At 25.0% G+C, this 25,053-nt stretch overlaps 1 protein-coding gene across 1 annotated transcript in view; it reads right to left on the reverse strand.

Moving 5' to 3' along the window:
• Positions 1-25,053, reverse strand: part of LOC111627748 (atrial natriuretic peptide receptor 1-like) — a 331,314-nt gene that overhangs the window by 85,168 nt on the left and 221,093 nt on the right. Inside the window, exon 15 of the mRNA XM_023371378.1 lies at positions 22,356-22,511. Within this exon, the coding sequence (XP_023227146.1) occupies positions 22,356-22,511 (156 nt within the window). The remainder of the gene's footprint in view (positions 1-22,355; positions 22,512-25,053) is intronic.

Here is a 25,053-nt window from a genome sequence, read left to right on the forward strand (position 1 = left end):
ACCAAGGAGAATTTTCCTTACAAAATTAAAAAAAAAACTTTAACATTAATAAAAATTATTTTAGTTAGATTACATCAATTTCAACTAATTCTACTAATTAGTTTTACGAAAAAATATATTTACGTCAAATAACAATTCGATAAAATAATTCCTAAACAAAGAAATAAGCTAATTTATAAAGATTTGAATAAGTAATTATCGATTCATTGCTATTATTTATCTGTATAAAGAGTAATTATATGTACTTTATCGATTGGTATTTAAAGCGTCGATAAATGAAATAATAATAAAAATTGCCAATAAAAATTCCTTTAAAATTTAATCACTAATTAAACAGAAATTATTACTTATTATCTATAACACATTAACTGATTAAATTTATGTTTGATCAAAGTTATAAAAGCTCTAGATAACAGAAAATAGCATTGGAAATATTTCATAATATACAAACTTTAGTGGTCGATAATTACTTGGAAAAATGTGAAATTTCGAGCACTATTTTAAAATATATCCTCTCCACCTTAAATCAGTAATGTCTTCCCCCTGTACATCATACTTTCCTGATAACAATAAAGTCATGCCGGTCATCTATGTAACTCCGTTTTGTGGAAATATTTCAATTGAAATAATGTGACTATCGGTCTACAGTTGAAGAATCTATATAGTTAATCTGGGTCTCCTGCTCTAAATCTTTCCACATCTTGCCTCGAATTCCATCTACCTGACTTCGTTCTAGAGATTACAGAAGGACAGTCAGACATATAGACAGACAATAAGTCTAGAATTTTTTTCAAATTGCATGATGCATAAAAACATTTCCTGTTTGTAATATTTGATTTCATTTTTAAATTAAAAAATTAATGTTTTTTGAAGATATTTATCGTCGATTAAAGTTAAATTACATAGAAAATTATAATCCAAACCGAAAATTTTAATTAAACTCTCGAATTCCATTCTAAGTTTACGTAAGTTTAAAATAAATTATTTATTAAATAAACAAATTACATAATGTGAGATGAGGCATTTTACATTTCCGAGCAAATTTAAAATTTAAAATAAAAACAAGCAAGTAATATCAAAATAATTAAACATATTCAATAAAATATTACAATTTCAACATTCTTTTCTTGCAGCATTTATTTAAATATATTTAAATTCGTGCATTTTACATTGTTCTTAATGTTATGGCTTTACTTCTGATAATTTCCATCTTCAAAAATGGAAATTATCAGATTTCAAATTTTCAAGATATAACGGAAAAATATCCTTTTTTTTTCCTCACTAAAGAAAATCCAATTTTTATCGTTCATATTGATGACTTTTTTTTTTATAAATTTATGTTTTATGTATGAAAGTTACATTTGAGTTTTATTATTGGAACAATAATAATTTTCCGCTTTGATGTAATTTCTTATATTGTAATGTTACTGCACTTTCTTTCTCCTCTCTTCCCTCTAGAGAACGATTTATGTTAAAGTTTTATAGGCTAAATCTATCTTGTGACTTTCAACATTCTACTGTATCTATAGTGAGTTTATATTAAGAAATTAGAAGAATAAAGCACTTAGTTTTATTTCTCGATACTTTTAATAACTGAGATATGTCTGTTGTTTTATAATTTTCTTAAATTAAGCGCTTAAATTTGAAACGAACAATTATCTATTGTGACATCGTCACAATGCTGGGTTTCAATTTTTAATCATATTTTTAAAATTTATTTAATTTAAAATATATGCTTTCCACCTCAAATTAGTAATGTATTTCCTCTGTACATCATACTTTCCCTTAAACAATAGGGTTCAACCATTATAATTTATAGTTATGAGTATAAAATACTGTACATTAATACGAATATAAACTATATACTACAACATAATGATGTAATTTTTGTAAAACCTGTCTAAAACGGAACCTGAATAAAACAAAAACCTGTCTAAATGGGAAAAATGCTTTGGAACGGAGCGATTTTCTACGTTAAAAATAACCTGCTCAAAACGAAAATCTGCCAAACCTGATAAAAATATTCAGTGCCGTGCCATTCCGGTTTACTCAGGTTTTACTGTAATATATTTAATTAAAATATTATAAAAATATTAATTATTATATTTAAATTACATTTACTTCTCTTAATTAATTAAATTTTTTTTGTAAAATATATTTTCTAATTTAAATGTTATTTTTTACTATGTTTATAAAGATCCTAACTCAAAAATAATAATAAATTGACATTTCTAAAAAAAATCGATATTTTGATAATTACAAATGAACATTTTATGGAAAGTTTGAAATTTTTGTTCAAATTGATTTCAAATGTCAGAAATTTTATATATTTCTTGTAACGATCGTGTTCATACCCAGTGAAATAATCAGGAAAATCTTAACATCTTTCATTATTAAATTTGAATGAGTAATATAAGAACTTTAGCAATTTAAAAAATATTTATATATTTTTTTACACTTAGTTTCCGTATAATAATTATAATTAAACATAAAAAAAATTTAGAAATTATTATTGATTCGTCACTTTAATTTTCTTGTAATTGTCTGTAATTGTTTTTTTTTCTAATTTGTCAAATTGTATAATTTAATGTATTGATTAGAATTAATTTCATAAAAAGTTGTGTATGTCGCACAGAAAACAAACGAACATATAAACAATTTTATCGTAAACTTTCCTAACAAATATTTGTTTAATTGAAAGTTGTATTTAGATTGATTCATTCATTTATTAACGCACCCACCAGTACATTAAGGCTCCATGTTTGGCCATGTTTCTGGCCACTAGAATAGAATGTGATCCTCAGTGCAATCGCTCACTATGACAATGACTCCTACGCCATCCCCTATAAAATAAATGATCGAATATAGAACTAAGATTTTCCACGACTATCAGGAAAATACAAATGTAGTATCTCCTCCATTCTCTACCCAGCATAAAATTGATTATTAAATGCGAGGAACCCCATGATTAGGCGTAATTTCGCCTATTATATGTAAACTTGATTTATAATATATCTAGTATAATCCTTATCCCTCCATTATAAGGGAGGGTTAGGGAATGAAGCTGTTATTCGTACTTCTATAAGGAATTGTAAATCAGGACCCCTCAGAAAATGTACCCTTTCATATTCAAAATTAACTGTACAATCTATTTTAAACTTTTTAATGAAGATAGGATTATAGACTTGAAGAATATATATAGAAGAAATCATAGATTATGATTGTTAAGATAAAACAAAGAACAGTCTATGAATATAGTCTATCCTGTGTGATAACGTGCGATTTTAAACCAAAAAGATATTAATAAGGATTTGTTAAAGGCGTGGTTCTCTAAACTACGATTGATCGACAAAGTAAAAATAGTATGAAGTAGGTGTATCTCCGCATTTTCTTTTTTAATTGTTCGACCAATCATCGTTAAGATAATCATACTTCCAACCAANAGTGCCGTGCCATTCCGGTTTACTCAGGTTTTACTGTAATATATTTAATTAAAATATTATAAAAATATTAATTATTATATTTAAATTACATTTACTTCTCTTAATTAATTAAATTTTTTTTGTAAAATATATTTTCTAATTTAAATGTTATTTTTTACTATGTTTATAAAGATCCTAACTCAAAAATAATAATAAATTGACATTTCTAAAAAAAATCGATATTTTGATAATTACAAATGAACATTTTATGGAAAGTTTGAAATTTTTGTTCAAATTGATTTCAAATGTCAGAAATTTTATATATTTCTTGTAACGATCGTGTTCATACCCAGTGAAATAATCAGGAAAATCTTAACATCTTTCATTATTAAATTTGAATGAGTAATATAAGAACTTTAGCAATTTAAAAAATATTTATATATTTTTTTACACTTAGTTTCCGTATAATAATTATAATTAAACATAAAAAAAATTTAGAAATTATTATTGATTCGTCACTTTAATTTTCTTGTAATTGTCTGTAATTGTTTTTTTTTTCTAATTTGTCAAATTGTATAATTTAATGTATTGATTAGAATTAATTTCATAAAAAGTTGTGTATGTCGCACAGAAAACAAACGAACATATAAACAATTTTATCGTAAACTTTCCTAACAAATATTTGTTTAATTGAAAGTTGTATTTAGATTGATTCATTCATTTATTAACGCACCCACCAGTACATTAAGGCTCCATGTTTGGCCATGTTTCTGGCCACTAGAATAGAATGTGATCCTCAGTGCAATCGCTCACTATGACAATGACTCCTACGCCATCCCCTATAAAATAAATGATCGAATATAGAACTAAGATTTTCCACGACTATCAGGAAAATACAAATGTAGTATCTCCTCCATTCTCTACCCAGCATAAAATTGATTATTAAATGCGAGGAACCCCATGATTAGGCGTAATTTCGCCTATTATATGTAAACTTGATTTATAATATATCTAGTATAATCCTTATCCCTCCATTATAAGGGAGGGTTAGGGAATGAAGCTGTTATTCGTACTTCTATAAGGAATTGTAAATCAGGACCCCTCAGAAAATGTACCCTTTCATATTCAAAATTAACTGTACAATCTATTTTAAACTTTTTAATGAAGATAGGATTATAGACTTGAAGAATATATATAGAAGAAATCATAGATTATGATTGTTAAGATAAAACAAAGAAGAGTCTATGAATATAGTCTATCCTGTGTGATTTTAAACCAAAAAGATATTAATAAGGATTTGTTAAAGGCGTGGTTCTCTAAACTACGATTGATCGACAAAGTAAAAATAGTATGAAGTAGGTGTATCTCCGCATTTTCTTTTTTAATTGTTCGACCAATCATCGTTAAGATAATCATACTTCCAACCAATCAATCTTCGTTAAATTCTTTTATATTCTTATTAAACAGATGTAGTGAAATTTTGATTTCTGTAAGATTATTCGATTTTTAATAATTAGGCTGCAATTTGAAAAAATTATAGACCTATAAATTCTCATTATCGTCCGTACGTCTGTCCGTCCTTCCTTAATCTCGAGAACATAGATAGCTAGATGAAAAGTGAGATAAGATATGGAAATCATAGAGAGAGAAGGACTTGAGTAACTATACAGGAACTTCCGATGCAAACCGAAAGCCATGTTATTTCAATTCAAATATTTTCCTTTGAAAGTTGTTACATAGATCACCGGCACGACTCTATTGTTAACTTGAAACTTCGAGAAATGAAAAAAAAAAAAAAACATTCGGATTTTATTTCTGTACGTATGAATGTAATGTGGAAGGGGATGATGTCTTGTTCACTCACTTTGAAACAATAATTCCTATGCCTTTTTGTCGAAAATATCTGAAATTTTGCAATAAAATTTGTGTACTGTACAAGGATCATTAATGGTGCTAAATTTTTACAGTTAAAAGTCGAAGGAATAGGGAGATAAGGGTTCACGTGTGATATCTCGGACTAAATGAAGATTTTATTCGTTATTATCATTTTAAAATGTTTTATAATACTCATCTCTACCCTCAAAATTAAGCTTTTTACTATTTTATAATAATTAACAGCTTTCGTTGTTAATAATTATTCTAAGAACTGAAATTAACAATACTGTATATTATACTATTTTTCTGATTTAAAAAAAAACAAACATTTTCAATTGATAATTTTTGAATAATAAACATTATTTAAAATTAAGTTAATTTATCCCAAATACCCACTTCATATGGAAATGATAGTGAATAACTTGAAATCGTAAAATTTTAACGATTTCAACAACAGAAATGAGTCCATTTGTATGTTTAATTTCAACGATTCAAAGAGAAAAATCGATTTGATGTTTTACTAGAGACGTTTCTCTTGATGAAATAATTATAAAAATATTTTGTTTTAGCGAAATTTTCAAAATCGAAATTGTTAAATTTAGAAACTGTTGATTAAATTTCCAATTTCCAATTGTAACATTTACATACATCGAAACTATAATAATTTCTACGATGGGAACTCGTTATATTTTTATAATTTATTTAATTTAGCATTATATAAATTCTCTTTAAAGTTATAAATGATTTGAACAATTATATTATTATTATTATTATTATAAAAATTCAATTCCTACTTTACTTAATTATTGGTACAATTTGGAAAATTGTAAACTTATAAATTCCCACTGTTGTCTGTCTACCTGTCTGTCAGGCTGTCCTTTCTTAATCTCGAAAACGAAGTGGAATGGGTGGAAAGATTAATGAGGCCCCGATTAAGTATATTTCAATTCAAACATTTCCCCCAAAAAGGAGTTATATCGATGAACGGCATGACTCTAAAGTTAAAGGAAAAGTATGATGTACAGGGGCAAGTCACTACTAATTTGAGATGGAGAGCATATATATATTTTTTAAATTAAATAAATTAAAAAATATAATTAAAAATTGCAGCCCGACATTGTGACAATAATTTATCAAGTAAAAATATGTGTAAATCAAGTAAAATAAGTTATTCAGTGAAAAAATAATAATATAAAATAATAAATATTTGAGATTTTTCCTCTTAAACTATGTTTTTGAAATGGAGATTTTTATATAAATTCGTGAAAAATTAGTTTGTTTACAAGTTTTACATAAAAATATTTCTATTTTCTTCTCTTAAAGATTACACTAGAGACTAACATTTTTAAATAAATAAAGGTTATATTATTATTACCTTGTTTACGTAAATGAATTTCAGGTTTCTCTCACCATTTTCAATCTGTTTATCCTTTCTCTTACGCTCTTTTTTCCGTTCAAACTGTTGATACAGTTCCATTTGAAGATGTTTTTACTATGTTTATTTATTATAATGAAACATTGCTAATTAACGTTATCTCTAATACAGCATTAATAAAACAAAAGAAAAATAAATAAATAAAAACACGAACAAATGATGAGACGATAAAAAAATCATTTTTCTCTAATAAATGTTTACCTTACAGATGTGTTTTTAAAGGTTTTTCGTGCATAATAAATAAAAAATACGAATGGAAAATAAAAGAAAATGGATTAGATTTCAGAAGTTCTTATTAATTTCAATATTTTATGTTTTGAACCTTTAGAAAATAAGAATAAAATCATTCTGAAATAATGTACTGTGTACTAACAAAGCACAAAAAAAAAATTACTTTCAAAATTCTGAAATTATTTGAATGTTAGTAAGCTTGTATGGCTTAAAATAGAATAATGAACATACCAAGTTTTGTTGCATTATTTCCGTTAAAATGAGGAAAAGTTTGAAAATATTTTTGTTGCTTTTATAATAAAAAAAGAGCGATAAGCATTAATCTTACCAGTTATATAATTTACGCATGAACAGCACCTGGAAAAGAGGATAACGTGGAGATAATGGGGAAGAGAATGACATGAATGGCAATTTTAATTTATGCATACATAATTCCCTCTAAAGAAACGAATTATGAACTTAATAATACATTTAAATAAATTGATTATTATTTTGTTTAACCGAAAAAATTATATGGATTTTAAAGCGAATTGAGATAAGATATGGAAATCATAGAGAGAGAAGGACTTGAGTAACTATACAGGAACTTCCGATGCAAACCGAAAGCCATGTTATTTCAATTCAAATATTTTCCTTTGAAAGTTGTTACATAGATCACCGGCACGACTCTATTGTTAACTTGAAACTTCGAGAAATGAAAAAAAAAAAAAATTATTCNAAAATACAATCGAAAATTAGTACTGTAAGTAAAAAATATAGCAATAAAACACAGCAATTAAACGAAATTTTAATTACAGTGAAAAATTTTAATGAATATCTTCGAATTCAGTGTAAAATTTTAAATTAAAATTATGTAATAATCACCATAAAAACATATTTTGTAAGTCATTCTTTCAATATTAACTAAACTGGGAATATATCTTATAATTTCCATAATGCTACGAGTGTCTACTCTGTTTGCATCTAAGAGATAACACGTTCTTATAACATGCGCTACAGTTGTATGTGTTAGAAAAAACACAAATAAACAGATAGATTTTGTTAAGAATTAATATTTAGTCATAAGAAATATAATCAATTTTTCAAGATTTATTTACAGCCATTTTACTAAATTTCAACAGTAGATTTTTCTTTGTAAGAAAATATCGATTTCCATGAATACTTTAGAAAAACCGTTCAAAGAAAAAAAAAATAGTAATCAATGTTTGGGTTTAAACGATTTTTTAACAATATCTTACCAAAACGGCCAATTTTATATTGTTTTCACATATATATATAACAGAACATAACTAGGATATACACGCCTTAATGTAGGATATATCAGTTGTAACTTATAGAATAAAGTGAGAGAGAAATATCCTTTTAATTAGCTTAATATTTAATTTACATAGAGATCTTAATAAAAAACCTGTTGTTTATAACATTTTAATAAAAAATTTAATATTATTTACCGTTTATTTATAAACTTGAATGTTTAATTCGGCTTAAAAGTTGTTTAAATTAATTTCTATTCTTTTTAATTTATAGACCTATAATAAATATTATAGAAAATTGTTTTTTACGAATGAAGTCGCCTCTTTTGACACAGGATAGATGATATCCTCATTTTTACAGACCTGTAAAGTTAGAAAAAAGAGAAAAAGAGTATCATCTTGTTCTGCCATTCTTAGAAACGAGTGATCACAAAGAGTGATGACACTGTTTTTTTAATAGTTACAATGAAAGGCGAGACGACCTTTTTTTTCTACATTTATAGCCAGGCGCAACTGCTTCCATTTTATTTCCGAGAAGATCAAATACGCCGAAGAAATAACACTTCTTTCATCTGTTTCCTCCATTTTTTTTTTACTTATTCGCCTTTAATAACTCCTGCTTAAAACTTTCTTAACCTCGTTTTATCTTTTTCCACCCTCTTTAGTTTCTTTCACAATCTTTCAATTTTATTTAAATGATTTGGATGATTTTAAACATCTTAAGTTAAGTATAAAGTGGTTGTTGCAACTATCAAACAAATAATTTTTAATAAGTCGACAAATGAATAAATAGAACAAGTTCATACTTAAAAACAGAAGGAATTCGTATGGAAACTTAAATAATATCTATGAAATAATAAGATAAACTCTAACGAATCTTTATTGCGGTGTAGTAAACATCCCCTTTCATCTTCTATATCTGTTTTTTTCTTCATATGTTTTGACAAGTGTTCATCTAACTATTTGAACATTTTTTCTTATGTAATTATTAAATTTCTCTTCTTATGTAACCTAAAGCTAGATTAAACCACATCTGATAACTTTATAAATTTACAAATAATTAATATTTAGACGAAGAGAGACGAAGAAAAATTCTTATTTTATTCAATCGTTATATAAAGGTTTCATAGAATAAGAATTATTTATTACGTTTCTGAATTCAGGAAGACCATGTATAATAATAATAATTTATTCAAATTATCAGAATAATCCACTAAACAGTAGAGGGATACAATGAAATAAAAATAAAGTAGAGGATGCGGGGATAAATATGTGATGTACATAAAAATAAATTGAATAAAATATGATAATTAAGTTTTAACAGGAAATTAATGATGTTCACTGTTGAACATTAATAATATTTAACTAATTATACAACAGTAGTTTAATATTACTGTTAATATTCGCTTGAACATTGTTAATATTCTATTAATAAACCATTTCGTAATTGTATATTAAGATATAATTCATAATAATAAAAAATCATCTTAAAAATCAATTTTATGTATTAATATATACGAAAGATGGTCATTTCTAATATAATTTAATTAAACCTTTCTTAGAAGAATAACTTCCGATTGAAGATTTAATTTATTTGAGAAATTAAATTTGACAATTTGTTAAGTTAAATAGAGATGAAAAGAAAATTATTTTCAATTGGCAGTTACACGAGATATGCAGATACTTACAACAAGGATGAAATTGGAAAATATCTAGATATAAACTATCGTATATAGAAAAGTGATTTATGGTAATTACAATTGGAGAAAGCTAAATTAATTTTACACTTTCATGTATAATACATGTAGATAGATTTAACGTATATGACTACAATAAACAAGATATATCAATAATAATAATAATATTAGATCATTTCCGAAATTTAAATTGAAAGAAAATAATTAACATAAATAACTTTCTACTAAAATTATTCAGGGATAAATTATTTAATCTTTTTAGGAAAATAATTTAGACGAAAATTTTAAATAATTTATACAGAATGAAAATAGGAAAATATAATTTAATTTAGTTGAAGTGTGTGGAATTTTATGAATAAAAGATAAATATTAACTGTGAAATATTCTTTTATTATTTTTATACGGAATTATAGAAATTAATTCTACAGAATTAAAGTTATAAGCTTAAATATAAATTAATATTTTGTATAATTTTTGGCAATTAAAATTATTTAACTAACAGGAAATTATTTATAATGCATGTCGTTTCATCATTCATCACAAGATATAAGAATAATTTCAATTTCCAATATTTGTAAACCTAAAATTCCCACTGTAATCCGTCTGTATGTCTGAATGTCATTCCTTAATCTCGTAAACGGTTTTAGATAAATGAAAATCGAGAAAAGATATGGAAAGATTAAGGGAAGGAGGCCTCAATTAACAGTATACGAACTTCTAATCTATACCGGAAGTCACGTGATTTCAATTCAAAAAATTCCCAAAAACGGAGTTATGGCCGGTATGACTGTGTTGTTATTAGGAAAAGTATGCTGTACAGGGGCAAGCAACTACTAATTTGAGGTGGAGAGCATATATTTTAAATTGAATAAATTAAAAATTGCAGCCCAATTATCATTTCACAATAATTTTTGCTGGTTTTCTTCCATATCCTAAGTTAAAATACAATTTCCTGGTGAATTATTTCTAGCTTTATATAATAATACAGCGAATAATTCAATTATTTTATTATTTTTCTACGGAGAAAAATCCGAATTATTATTTTATCGAAACGATTTTTTCAAAAAGAGGATAATAAAGATAAATCAGCTTATCTTTCTTTTCCTGAATAATAAATCATTTTAAAAATAATTTAATTTTATTCACATTTTCTCTACCTTTTTTTTTATCTTAATAAATTCAAAAATATATTATTTTTATATATTTATTTTTAGAATAAAACGAAAATAGATATTTTTACATTATAAAACACGCGTATTTAATTATAATCAATTCATTGTTTTAAGGAATAAATTGTAATTTAATGCAACCGTGAGACAAGACAAATGAAATATTAAAAAAATATCCTACTAAACAGCAGTAAATCGTAATGGTTTGTATATCCATAAATGGTTTGTAAATCGATAAATCCATAAATATGCAGTCAAATCAATAAACCGTTTCAGCTATCGAATATTCATTAAATTGATTGATGTATATGTATTTGAAACGATTCTTGTGAAGTAATATAACATATTATTCCGGTTTTATCACTGGAAATCGCTTATAAAAACGTACTTTTATATATTAACTTCTATTAAATTTATTAATATGTTCAGGGAATGAATGCACAAACCTGATCAAGTACATCTCCGTTTAGGGCTTCGTTTACCATCAAAATATCTATTTCTGTTATTTGGTAGAGGAGAAAGGACCTTTTATATGTTATAATTATAGTAAGGACTCATACTACGAAGGGCCATCCCAAAAGTTAACATGTATTACTCATTAGCATTGGTAGAAAAGCCTTCTATATGTTATATCTACAGCTTAAAGTCTCACGCTTCGAGGAATATCATATCCTTAAATAAGTTTACATTAGCTGTTTGGTGAAGGAAGGGTCTGTTATATTATAGCTTAAGGCAACAAAGCTAAATCAAATCCCGATTATGTTCATTATTTATATAATTTATACAGCTGAATATATTTAAAAATATAAAAAAGACCCTGTAAATTTTTTAAATTATATATACGTGTGTGGTTAACTACTAAAATTTATTATCTTTTTCTCTTTCCAATATTGATAAACAACGAATCTTTACTCTTCAAATATATAAAAGATAAAGGTTGAAGAATAACATTCCTTCATTTATCTGAAGTTCAATTGACATTCTACAGGCGATAATTTAATTGAATTATATTTGGGTCGATGATAAACGTACAACAGGTCTATATTTATCTAAAATACAATCTTTTATTGCAATTATATTGTAATTAACAGAGTGTGAACTTTAAAGCTATAAATATTATATTTCGAGTAAAATTTCACTTTAAACGTTTACAAGGTTCTTTAAAAAAGGAGCAAGACGGTCCAGTGATAAACCAAGGAGAATTTTCCGATGTCCACTCAAAAATTTGGGGTATTTTCCCCAAAATTCGGTCAGAATTTTTCTCAAACAGAAAAAATTCTTCTAGATGATGCGATTTTCTGCGATAAAAAAAAAACCTGTTCAAAAAGGAAACCTGCCAAACCGGAAATAATATTCCGATTTACACAGGTTTTACTATATACTATTTTTGTAATTATTTTTAATTATTATTATATAGGCTAGTGACTTAGAACATATTAATATTTCATGTATCCCTTACCTTACAAAATTCTATTCGCCCGTCTTAAATACTTATGCATCTATACATAGATAAAATATATGAAAATTACTTCTTAGTAATGGGTGAACGATCTTTCATATTTTTGTATTATTAATAGAAATGTAGTTTAGTTTCTTTTTAGCCAATAATAAGCAACGTACATTAATCTATTTCCTCAGAAATAGTAAGAACATCTGTTATAGATTTGTTGATTGAGCAAAATGTCATTTCCGGAATTGCTTCTATGTTATTTGTTTCTACCAGTAAATGACAACCTCTAGAATAAGAAAAGTTATCGCAATATATTTCCCATGTCTCCTCTATTCATTTCCATATCACTTATATTGTAATCAAACTTTTCCATCTGTTGTTATTCACATAATCGTTTGTCAGATTTTTTAAACTAACAATATTCAATTCATTTCATTGGAATAGAGCATAAATCTCTTTTCTATGTTAGTAAAACGATAATAATTTATTAAAATTAAATTATAATTGTCAATTTAAATTTTATATATTAAAAAAAAAAAACATAAATTCTTTACTAAGTTTGCTTATGATTTAATGCTTTTATATGATTTGTGGATGCCCATAGATGCTTATGTTCATGATTTAATGCTTTTTGTACTGTTTGTGGATGTTAATAGATGCTTATACTCATAAATTACGCTCACAGATTGCTTATATTTGTAAATACTATATACATCGATGCTTATAAATTATAGATGTTTACATATACCTAATGATGTTAAGTATCTATGAAGAAAAGAAATCTAAGTATCACAGTTATTTATACATGTATGCAAATTATTTACAGATGTTTCTACTGAATTTTTGTCTAGAACTATACTTACATTTACAATTTTAATGAAGAATTTCGTTAACAATTTTTAAACGTGTACAAAGAATTAATAATAAATAAAGAATTTCTGTGTAGGGAACAATTATATAAATATAAAATGCAAATAGCAGGTAAAATCAAAGAAAAATGTTAATAATTTTAATATTTTTCTTAAAAAATAGAAATATCTTATCACATTTTTATTTGAATATAAAAATTATTTTTTTTATCATTTCGTACGTGATTCTATTATTAAACTCTAACTTTTCATCTCTGAATAAAAAAAAAACGGGAATTATTTTATTTTTGACAATAAATGCTAATAAAAGCTCCTTTATGAAAAATAAGATACTTATTTTGACATTTAAAAGTATCCTTAGAAAAGTATGCTTTAAATAATACTAAGGATTTTAAGGATTTATAAAAAAATTCAATTATCAAGGATTTTTAAACTATAATTTCACATTAAAATTATATAAAATGTTGATATTTTTTAAAGCGTATTTTAACTTATTAATTTGGAGATAATATATGAAATTATAAAACATTTTAACAATGTAACACGCTTTTAAACTATCAGAAACTTAGTGAATTTAGTATTAAATTAATCATACATTATTTTTGGTGATTCGATAATTTAAAATATCCGGAAATAAGACAAATTTCAGTACGTATCGATCAGAATAGCGATGTTTCGCGAACGATTTGCTGACGAATGCATCGGTTGAAAGCAGTAATATAAAAGTTATCCTGTCTTCATAAGATTTAGCCTTCTAATAAACGTTTAACGACACACCCAAATATGGTTTNAAATAGCAGGTAAAATCAAAGAAAAATGTTAATAATTTTAATATTTTTCTTAAAAAATAGAAATATCATATCACATCTTTATTTGAATATAAAAATGATTTTTTTTTATCATTTCGTACGTGATTCTATTATTAAACTCTAACTTTTCATCTCTGAATAAAAAAAAAAAACGGGAATTATTTTATTTTTGACAATAAATGCTAATAAAAGCTCCTTTATGAAAAATAAGATACTTATTTTGACATTTAAAAGTATCCTTAGAAAAGTATGCTTTAAATAATACTAAGGATTTTAAGGATTTATAAAAAAATTCAATTATCAAGGATTTTTAAACTATAATTTCACATTAAAATTATATAAAATGTTGATATTTTTTAAAGCGTATTTTAACTTATTAATTTGGAGATAATATATGAAATTATAAAACATTTTAACAATGTAACACGCTTTTAAACTATCAGAAACTTAGTGAATTTAGTATTAAATTAATCACACATTATTTTTGGTGATTCGATAATTTAAAATATCCGGAAATAAGACAAATTTCAGTACGTATCGATCAGAATAGCGATGTTTCGCGAACGATTTGCTGACGAATGCATCGGTTGAAAGCAGTAATATAAAAGTTATCCTGTCTTCATAAGATTTAGCCTTCTAATAAACGTTTAACGACACACCCAAATATGGTTTATATTCATTGATTCTACTTAAAGATCAATAATACCAACGACAACACCAAGTTCTGCCTTTGAAACTATAAATATTTTAGTTGCTAATGAATAAAATGGCTTATTTTTTTAGCTAATTTTAACATTGATTAAAAAGAATGGAAAAATTTCGTGAATTTTTAATACAAAATATTATTATTATTATTCTATCAGAAATTTATTCTATAACTACTAATCATTTAATTTGCTATAGGTGAATAGTTTGTGTTGAAATAAAGTGTAGAGATTTCTTCCAGAACGATGTTAAATGATTAATTAATATAATATTGATAATATACTAATAATATTTGTCTTAATAATAAAACTAAAAATAGAATTATAGTTAAATCAAAACTTTAATAATAATTATTAATGTAAGAATTAAACATTTATAACATATTTTAGTCAATGCGGTTGATCTATAATCCGCCTAAAGGAAGAAGCTTTCCATAATTACCACATTCATGGAATTTGTTTCTAAAACTAGAGGAGAACAATGCGGATATTTACGTTTAACCTTACTTATCCTTTAGTTGGTTAACCTCACTAGTGTTTAATTCTTTAATGGATCCTCTCATGATCTATTGATTTACCTTTGTATTACAAAAAAGATAATTTTTCCCCTTCCTATTTTTATGTTCAAAGTAAATAGATTTTCACGGAATACGAGGAAAATCAATGTAATAATACACGAGATAAAAGAAAATTATAAAATAAAATTTTATTGAAAATTATTTCTATTTATTCATTAAGAAAAATAATTAATTTTTACCACTCGTTCTAAGATTTATGGTCTCAAAAAAAACCTGCAAAAACAATTCGAATTATTTTTATTTTTTGATAAAATAAATTATATTGTATGAATTGAATTTATTTTTTAATATAGCAGCAATAAATCGTCTTGAAAATAAGTTACATTTATCTACCTGGATCACATGATCAATGCCAAATAAAATATGAACCTAGAGTAAAAGAATAGAACAATGGATGCTTCATGTAATATAAATGCCTGACACATTAATATTAATGTATAGCATAATTCATTTCAGTTTTTATATTAAAATATAAAAAATAATCACATTAATAATAATAACAACTTTGATTTTTTACATTAAAAAATAATTTCTGATTATTTAATTTATAAGAATCTTTACATTATAAAAACGTTTCGTAAATAAAAATATACAAAAAAAAACACCTATTTAAAATTAATTTTGATAATTCTCATTATATTCTAGTAAATATCATTAATATTTAAAACGAACGTCATAAAAATTTTTAAAGGTTAAAGGAAAAACTGTTAACCTACACAGAGTTAAAGTTAACGTAAAAAGATTAATTTGTTTAAAACGATCTATAAAATGTTTACTTTAATTTAATAATAATACAGTTTTAAAGAAGTAATATAAAAAACTTTTATCGTGATAAATTTAACAAATATGTATTTCTGACTACGAAAGAAGAAACGAATAAAAATTGAACTGTCAAAAGCAATTGAAATACATTATCGATATTTCAAATCGATCACCAGGTATCACTTGACTGATTTTGATCTTACAAACTTCGTTCCTTTGTGAAAAGTTGATCAAATATCACAATAGCAAAACACCTATCTACAACACAAATATTTCGTTCATCGTGTCGACATTTCTCTCTTTTTAAACATGGATTAACAATATTTCATTACTGTTAATCCTTTTTTAATTGCAAAATAAATTGAAACAATCGTAATTACTAATAAATTAAATTTATTCTTATAAATTTGATTTCTAAAACATTTATTTTTATTTTTATACATCTTATCTAGTCTGGCAATCATTCCCCCTGTAAATGCCACTTTTCCTTACGACTTCTTGTCTACAGGATAAGCGAACATACAGGGGAAGTTTAAATAACATACAGTAGTATGGTGGAGTAATAGTCTCTTGTGTAAAAAAAAAAAAAATTAATTACAGAATACACACCATAGAAAAATTAGTACCTAAAATAAACGAGCTTTTAAGATTGTCAGAAAATATTTATGAAAAAATGCTAACAACGAATCAAGACTGTTAAATTAAATTTCATTTTGCAGCGATCAAATCATGTAATCATAATCTCCCTTCCAGAATTTGAAGATTTAATATAATATTTTTCGATCTAAAACTTTCTCTAAACTATTAATCATTGTAGGTAAACATTCTTCCTTTTTTTTAAAAAAAAGTCGACAACCATTTTTGAATTTTAATATCTCTATAAACATTTTAAAAACTTTTTCATCAATTTAGTGTAATTATTTATTATTTGTATGAAGGTGAAGCAAATTTATAAAACATTTATTTTTAAAAAAAAAATGTTTAAATTGAAAAAAACAACTTGGAAGAATTCATTAATGATAAATTGACTCGCCATTTTTCAGTTGCCTCTTGAAGATTAATAACGCAATAACTTTGGAGAGATTTTTTTAAAAAATATTCTTTATCATTAATATATATATTATGTCATATAAATAATACTTTATTTAATTCACAATCTTCATTTTTATTAATATAAATAAACAAAGATTACTAATCTTATTCAATTTCGTTAAATAATAATTGTAATTTGATAAGAATAATTTTCTTATAACGAACTAAAATCAATTTTAAATACAGAGAAAAATATTTTAAAAATTAGTTTCCAACACGATAATTTATTCTGCAGCATTATTTATTATTTATTTTTTATTTAATGGAAACAATTCTTCTTTCCTGTACTAAACGAACAAGATTTGGTAGCAATTTTATCACCCTTCTTCGCTGTTTCTTATCTTCATGTATAAAATTCTTTATGTACACGAAGATTTTCTAATATTGGTTTCAGGAATGTTACATAAAACTGTTCCAGGCATAAATGAAAGCTCAGAAGTAATAAACTTCCATTATAATATCCCACAATTTATATAAGCGAAGAAATATATTTTTAAATGAAGGATTTATCAGAAAATAATTCTATAATATCTATCTTAAATACATAAAAATATAATCAATATTATTTACATTAATATAAATAAATAAATGTTTTAAAAAATATATTAAATTAATACGTAAAGAGTAGAAAATTCGATGATTAAAACTACATTATTCGAGTTAAAATTTGCTAAAAAAATGTAGATAAATTATAGTAAAATTATCATTGAAACGGTAAGAAAATAGTAAAAGAAAAAAAGAAAATACTTACTCTGTTGCTCGGAATTGTTTACGGAAGAGGTTAATAAACGACAATAAGAGCAATCCAGTAAACAAGGGGATCGTGCAACAGCCATTGTTAAAGTCTAACTAATATTAAGGAATTAAAACCGCATGATCGTTTGCAAGATATAATACCTTTTGGACTTATTTCTACAGAACCCAAGTAGTAAGGTCCTTGTCTCACTATAATTTCGTGCACAATAATAGAAAACGAATAGACGTCTCCCTTCTGACTACCTTCCGGTGGTATAGTAGGCATGCGCAATAATTCCGGAGCGGTCCACAATTTCCCTGTGGAAAGGAGGAGTAAGGTAAATCACATAATTTCTCAAATTATCGATATTTTTAATAGCCTTTATTCATAAACTTCTTCCTATTATAACAGGAAATTTATCATTAAAAATATTATTTTATCCTCTCGAATATACTTTTTAAAATGNTTTAAAAGTATCCTTAGAAAAGTATGCTTTAAATAATACTAAGGATTTTAAGGATTTATAAAAAAATTCAATTATCAAGGATTTTTAAACTATAATTTCACATTAAAATTATATAAAATGTTGATATTTTTTAAAGCGTATTTTAACTTATTAATTTGGAGATAATATATGAAATTATAAAACATTTTAACAATGTAACACGCTTTTAAACTATCAGAAACTTAGTGAATTTAGTATTAAATTAATCACACATTATTTTTGGTGATTCGATAATTTAAAATATCCGGAAATAAGACAAATTTCAGTACGTATCGATCAGAATAGCGATGTTTCGCGAACGATTTGCTGACGAATGCATCGGTTGAAAGCAGTAATATAAAAGTTATCCTGTCTTCATAAGATTTAGCCTTCTAATAAACGTTTAACGACACACCCAAATATGGTTTATATTCATTGATTCTACTTAAAGATCAATAATACCAACGACAACACCAAGTTCTGCCTTTGAAACTATAAATATTTTAGTTGCTAATGAATAAAATGGCTTATTTTTTTAGCTAATTTTAACATTGATTAAAAAGAATGGAAAAATTTCGTGAATTTTTAATACAAAATATTATTATTATTATTCTATCAGAAATTTATTCTATAACTACTAATCATTTAATTTGCTATAGGTGAATAGTTTGTGTTGAAATAAAGTGTAGAGATTTCTTCCAGAACGATGTTAAATGATTAATTAATATAATATTGATAATATACTAATAATATTTGTCTTAATAATAAAACTAAAAATAGAATTATAGTTAAATCAAAACTTTAATAATAATTATTAATGTAAGAATTAAACATTTATAACATATTTTAGTCAATGCGGTTGATCTATAATCCGCCTAAAGGAAGAAGCTTTCCATAATTACCACATTCATGGAATTTGTTTCTAAAACTAGAGGAGAACAATGCGGATATTTACGTTTAACCTTACTTATCCTTTAGTTGGTTAACCTCACTAGTGTTTAATTCTTTAATGGATCCTCTCATGATCTATTGATTTACCTTTGTATTACAAAAAAGATAATTTTTCCCCTTCCTATTTTTATGTTCAAAGTAAATAGATTTTCACGGAATACGAGGAAAATCAATGTAATAATACACGAGATAAAAGAAAATTATAAAATAAAATTTTATTGAAAATTATTTCTATTTATTCATTAAGAAAAATAATTAATTTTTACCACTCGTTCTAAGATTTATGGTCTCAAAAAAAACCTGCAAAAACAATTCGAATTATTTTTATTTTTTGATAAAATAAATTATATTGTATGAATTGAATTTATTTTTTAATATAGCAGCAATAAATCGTCTTGAAAATAAGTTACATTTATCTACCTGGATCACATGATCAATGCCAAATAAAATATGAACCTAGAGTAAAAGAATAGAACAATGGATGCTTCATGTAATATAAATGCCTGACACATTAATATTAATGTATAGCATAATTCATTTCAGTTTTTATATTAAAATATAAAAAATAATCACATTAATAATAATAACAACTTTGATTTTTTACATTAAAAAATAATTTCTGATTATTTAATTTATAAGAATCTTTACATTATAAAAACGTTTCGTAAATAAAAATATACAAAAAAAAACACCTATTTAAAATTAATTTTGATAATTCTCATTATATTCTAGTAAATATCATTAATATTTAAAACGAACGTCATAAAAATTTTTAAAGGTTAAAGGAAAAACTGTTAACCTACACAGAGTTAAAGTTAACGTAAAAAGATTAATTTGTTTAAAACGATCTATAAAATGTTTACTTTAATTTAATAATAATACAGTTTTAAAGAAGTAATATAAAAAACTTTTATCGTGATAAATTTAACAAATATGTATTTCTGACTACGAAAGAAGAAACGAATAAAAATTGAACTGTCAAAAGCAATTGAAATACATTATCGATATTTCAAATCGATCACCAGGTATCACTTGACTGATTTTGATCTTACAAACTTCGTTCCTTTGTGAAAAGTTGATCAAATATCACAATAGCAAAACACCTATCTACAACACAAATATTTCGTTCATCGTGTCGACATTTCTCTCTTTTTAAACATGGATTAACAATATTTCATTACTGTTAATCCTTTTTTAATTGCAAAATAAATTGAAACAATCGTAATTACTAATAAATTAAATTTATTCTTATAAATTTGATTTCTAAAACATTTATTTTTATTTTTATACATCTTATCTAGTCTGGCAATCATTCCCCCTGTAAATGCCACTTTTCCTTACGACTTCTTGTCTACAGGATAAGCGAACATACAGGGGAAGTTTAAATAACATACAGTAGTATGGTGGAGTAATAGTCTCTTGTGTAAAAAAAAAAAAAATTAATTACAGAATACACACCATAGAAAAATTAGTACCTAAAATAAACGAGCTTTTAAGATTGTCAGAAAATATTTATGAAAAAATGCTAACAACGAATCAAGACTGTTAAATTAAATTTCATTTTGCAGCGATCAAATCATGTAATCATAATCTCCCTTCCAGAATTTGAAGATTTAATATAATATTTTTCGATCTAAAACTTTCTCTAAACTATTAATCATTGTAGGTAAACATTCTTCCTTTTTTTTAAAAAAAAGTCGACAACCATTTTTGAATTTTAATATCTCTATAAACATTTTAAAAACTTTTTCATCAATTTAGTGTAATTATTTATTATTTGTATGAAGGTGAAGCAAATTTATAAAACATTTATTTTTAAAAAAAAAATGTTTAAATTGAAAAAAACAACTTGGAAGAATTCATTAATGATAAATTGACTCGCCATTTTTCAGTTGCCTCTTGAAGATTAATAACGCAATAACTTTGGAGAGATTTTTTTAAAAAATATTCTTTATCATTAATATATATATTATGTCATATAAATAATACTTTATTTAATTCACAATCTTCATTTTTATTAATATAAATAAACAAAGATTACTAATCTTATTCAATTTCGTTAAATAATAATTGTAATTTGATAAGAATAATTTTCTTATAACGAACTAAAATCAATTTTAAATACAGAGAAAAATATTTTAAAAATTAGTTTCCAACACGATAATTTATTCTGCAGCATTATTTATTATTTATTTTTTATTTAATGGAAACAATTCTTCTTTCCTGTACTAAACGAACAAGATTTGGTAGCAATTTTATCACCCTTCTTCGCTGTTTCTTATCTTCATGTATAAAATTCTTTATGTACACGAAGATTTTCTAATATTGGTTTCAGGAATGTTACATAAAACTGTTCCAGGCATAAATGAAAGCTCAGAAGTAATAAACTTCCATTATAATATCCCACAATTTATATAAGCGAAGAAATATATTTTTAAATGAAGGATTTATCAGAAAATAATTCTATAATATCTATCTTAAATACATAAAAATATAATCAATATTATTTACATTAATATAAATAAATAAATGTTTTAAAAAATATATTAAATTAATACGTAAAGAGTAGAAAATTCGATGATTAAAACTACATTATTCGAGTTAAAATTTGCTAAAAAAATGTAGATAAATTATAGTAAAATTATCATTGAAACGGTAAGAAAATAGTAAAAGAAAAAAAGAAAATACTTACTCTGTTGCTCGGAATTGTTTACGGAAGAGGTTAATAAACGACAATAAGAGCAATCCAGTAAACAAGGGGATCGTGCAACAGCCATTGTTAAAGTCTAACTAATATTAAGGAATTAAAACCGCATGATCGTTTGCAAGATATAATACCTTTTGGACTTATTTCTACAGAACCCAAGTAGTAAGGTCCTTGTCTCACTATAATTTCGTGCACAATAATAGAAAACGAATAGACGTCTCCCTTCTGACTACCTTCCGGTGGTATAGTAGGCATGCGCAATAATTCCGGAGCGGTCCACAATTTCCCTGTGGAAAGGAGGAGTAAGGTAAATCACATAATTTCTCAAATTATCGATATTTTTAATAGCCTTTATTCATAAACTTCTTCCTATTATAACAGGAAATTTATCATTAAAAATATTATTTTATCCTCTCGAATATACTTTTTAAAATGNGAAACAGTTTAAACTTGCATACAAAAATGATTATTGCATTCTTTATAATAATGCATAATATGCATTATTATAAAAAAATTTGTGTGGTGAGGATTATATACTAAAAAACTTTTAGTCTTACATATAAAAATCCAGTTACTAGTTGCTTAACTTTCCCGGCAACATTTGATGGTTCCATCTGTTATGATATTTTATTCAAAGAAAACTTTTTATGTTTTTAATTATTATAAAACGATAAAAAAGCTTAATTTTGAGGGAAGAGATGTGTTTTTATAAATAATTGTAAATGCAAATAACGAGTAAAATCGTCATTAAATCCGATTCTACTCCAGATATGACACACGACCTCCTTTATTTGCCCATCACGTCGATCTTTAACCACCGAAATTTAATAGCCGCAATGTAACTAATACACAAACCTAAATGCAGAATTTCAGAAATTTTCATCAAAAAGCACAGGAATTATTAAGTTTCAAGTGGATGAACAAAATTGTTCTCCCCTCACACACACTAACATCCATACATACAGGGGGGAACCCTCTAATTTTTTGCATTTATCGATGTTTCAAAGTCCAAAAATGTTCATTTTTTGACCGATCGCCATACTTTCCCTCTGTTATATATAACAGAACCACGAAAGTAAAAAAAAAAATGAGCTAAAGTAACATAAATTTAAGTTTAGATAAGAGGGAGATAAATCGGTTATTTGTTTTATTGATTTTATATTTTTATAGCATTCGGAAAAGGCCCCATATNCATTTTAATAAAAAATTTAATATTATTTACCGTTTATTTATAAACTTGAATGTTTAATTCGGCTTAAAAGTTGTTTAAATTAATTTCTATTCTTTTTAATTTATAGACCTATAATAAATATTATAGAAAATTGTTTTTTACGAATGAAGTCGCCTCTTTTGACACAGGATAGATGATATCCTCATTTTTACAGACCTGTAAAGTTAGAAAAAAGAGAAAAAGAGTATCATCTTGTTCTGCCATTCTTAGAAACGAGTGATCACAAAGAGTGATGACACTGTTTTTTTAATAGTTACAATGAAAGGCGAGACGACCTTTTTTTTCTACATTTATAGCCAGGCGCAACTGCTTCCATTTTATTTCCGAGAAGATCAAATACGCCGAAGAAATAACACTTCTTTCATCTGTTTCCTCCATTTTTTTTTTACTTATTCGCCTTTAATAACTCCTGCTTAAAACTTTCTTAACCTCGTTTTATCTTTTTCCACCCTCTTTAGTTTCTTTCACAATCTTTCAATTTTATTTAAATGATTTGGATGATTTTAAACATCTTAAGTTAAGTATAAAGTGGTTGTTGCAACTATCAAACAAATAATTTTTAATAAGTCGACAAATGAATAAATAGAACAAGTTCATACTTAAAAACAGAAGGAATTCGTATGGAAACTTAAATAATATCTATGAAATAATAAGATAAACTCTAACGAATCTTTATTGCGGTGTAGTAAACATCCCCTTTCATCTTCTATATCTGTTTTTTTCTTCATATGTTTTGACAAGTGTTCATCTAACTATTTGAATCTTTTTTCTTATGTAATTATTAAATTTCTCTTCTTATGTAACCTAAAGCTAGATTAAACCACATCTGATAACTTTATAAATTTACAAATAATTATGTAAGTTTATAAAGATCAGAGTATCTTTTTATTTATTATAACACCATATATATTACATTATTGAAATATCAAATAAACAAAATATTGATAAACATTTCAGGTTAGTACTTTTAGACATCAACTATAACATCTTGTTTTTTGTGATATTTCGAGTATTTTTATTTATTTTACTCGATTTATTTCATTACATTTATTTACAGACAAAATGTACTTCATAAATTGTTAACAAATTCTACGTTATACGTTTTTAAAGAGATGTTCTTCAACCAATCGATCGTCATCTCTAAGGGGAATACCAACCATAAGCACTACTGTTTACCAGAATATCATGAGATGATCACCAGCTAAAAACATTTTCGAAAGATCAGAGATTGTTGTTTTAGAGATACTTCAACTTGACTTTCAACTGTTATCTTATTGATATTTCACTTCAAGTTTCAATTGAAACTGATATTTATCCAGAAATAACGATGCCAATAACTTTAAAATAACGTGGCATTTGATCTTTTATAAATTAATCTTCAGCATCATCATCATGCTTATCTGTTTTCGTTTGCTTCAAGATGAAAAAAAAACTCGAATTTTTATTTATTTTTTTTCCAAATTTATATTAATTATTAAATCAAATCCATGAAAATTTATCATAAAAGACTATCCAAATTATCAAACCAAAAATGGATATTTCATCTTTTTCTGCACATATTCACATATTTTACATAATTTACTACGTGTTTACTCGAT

Source organism: Centruroides sculpturatus, unplaced genomic scaffold (genome assembly GCF_000671375.1).
Source record: "Centruroides sculpturatus isolate CEXI.00-Female unplaced genomic scaffold, Cexi_2.0 scaffold121, whole genome shotgun sequence".
Classification (NCBI taxonomy): Eukaryota; Metazoa; Arthropoda; class Arachnida; order Scorpiones; family Buthidae; genus Centruroides; species Centruroides sculpturatus.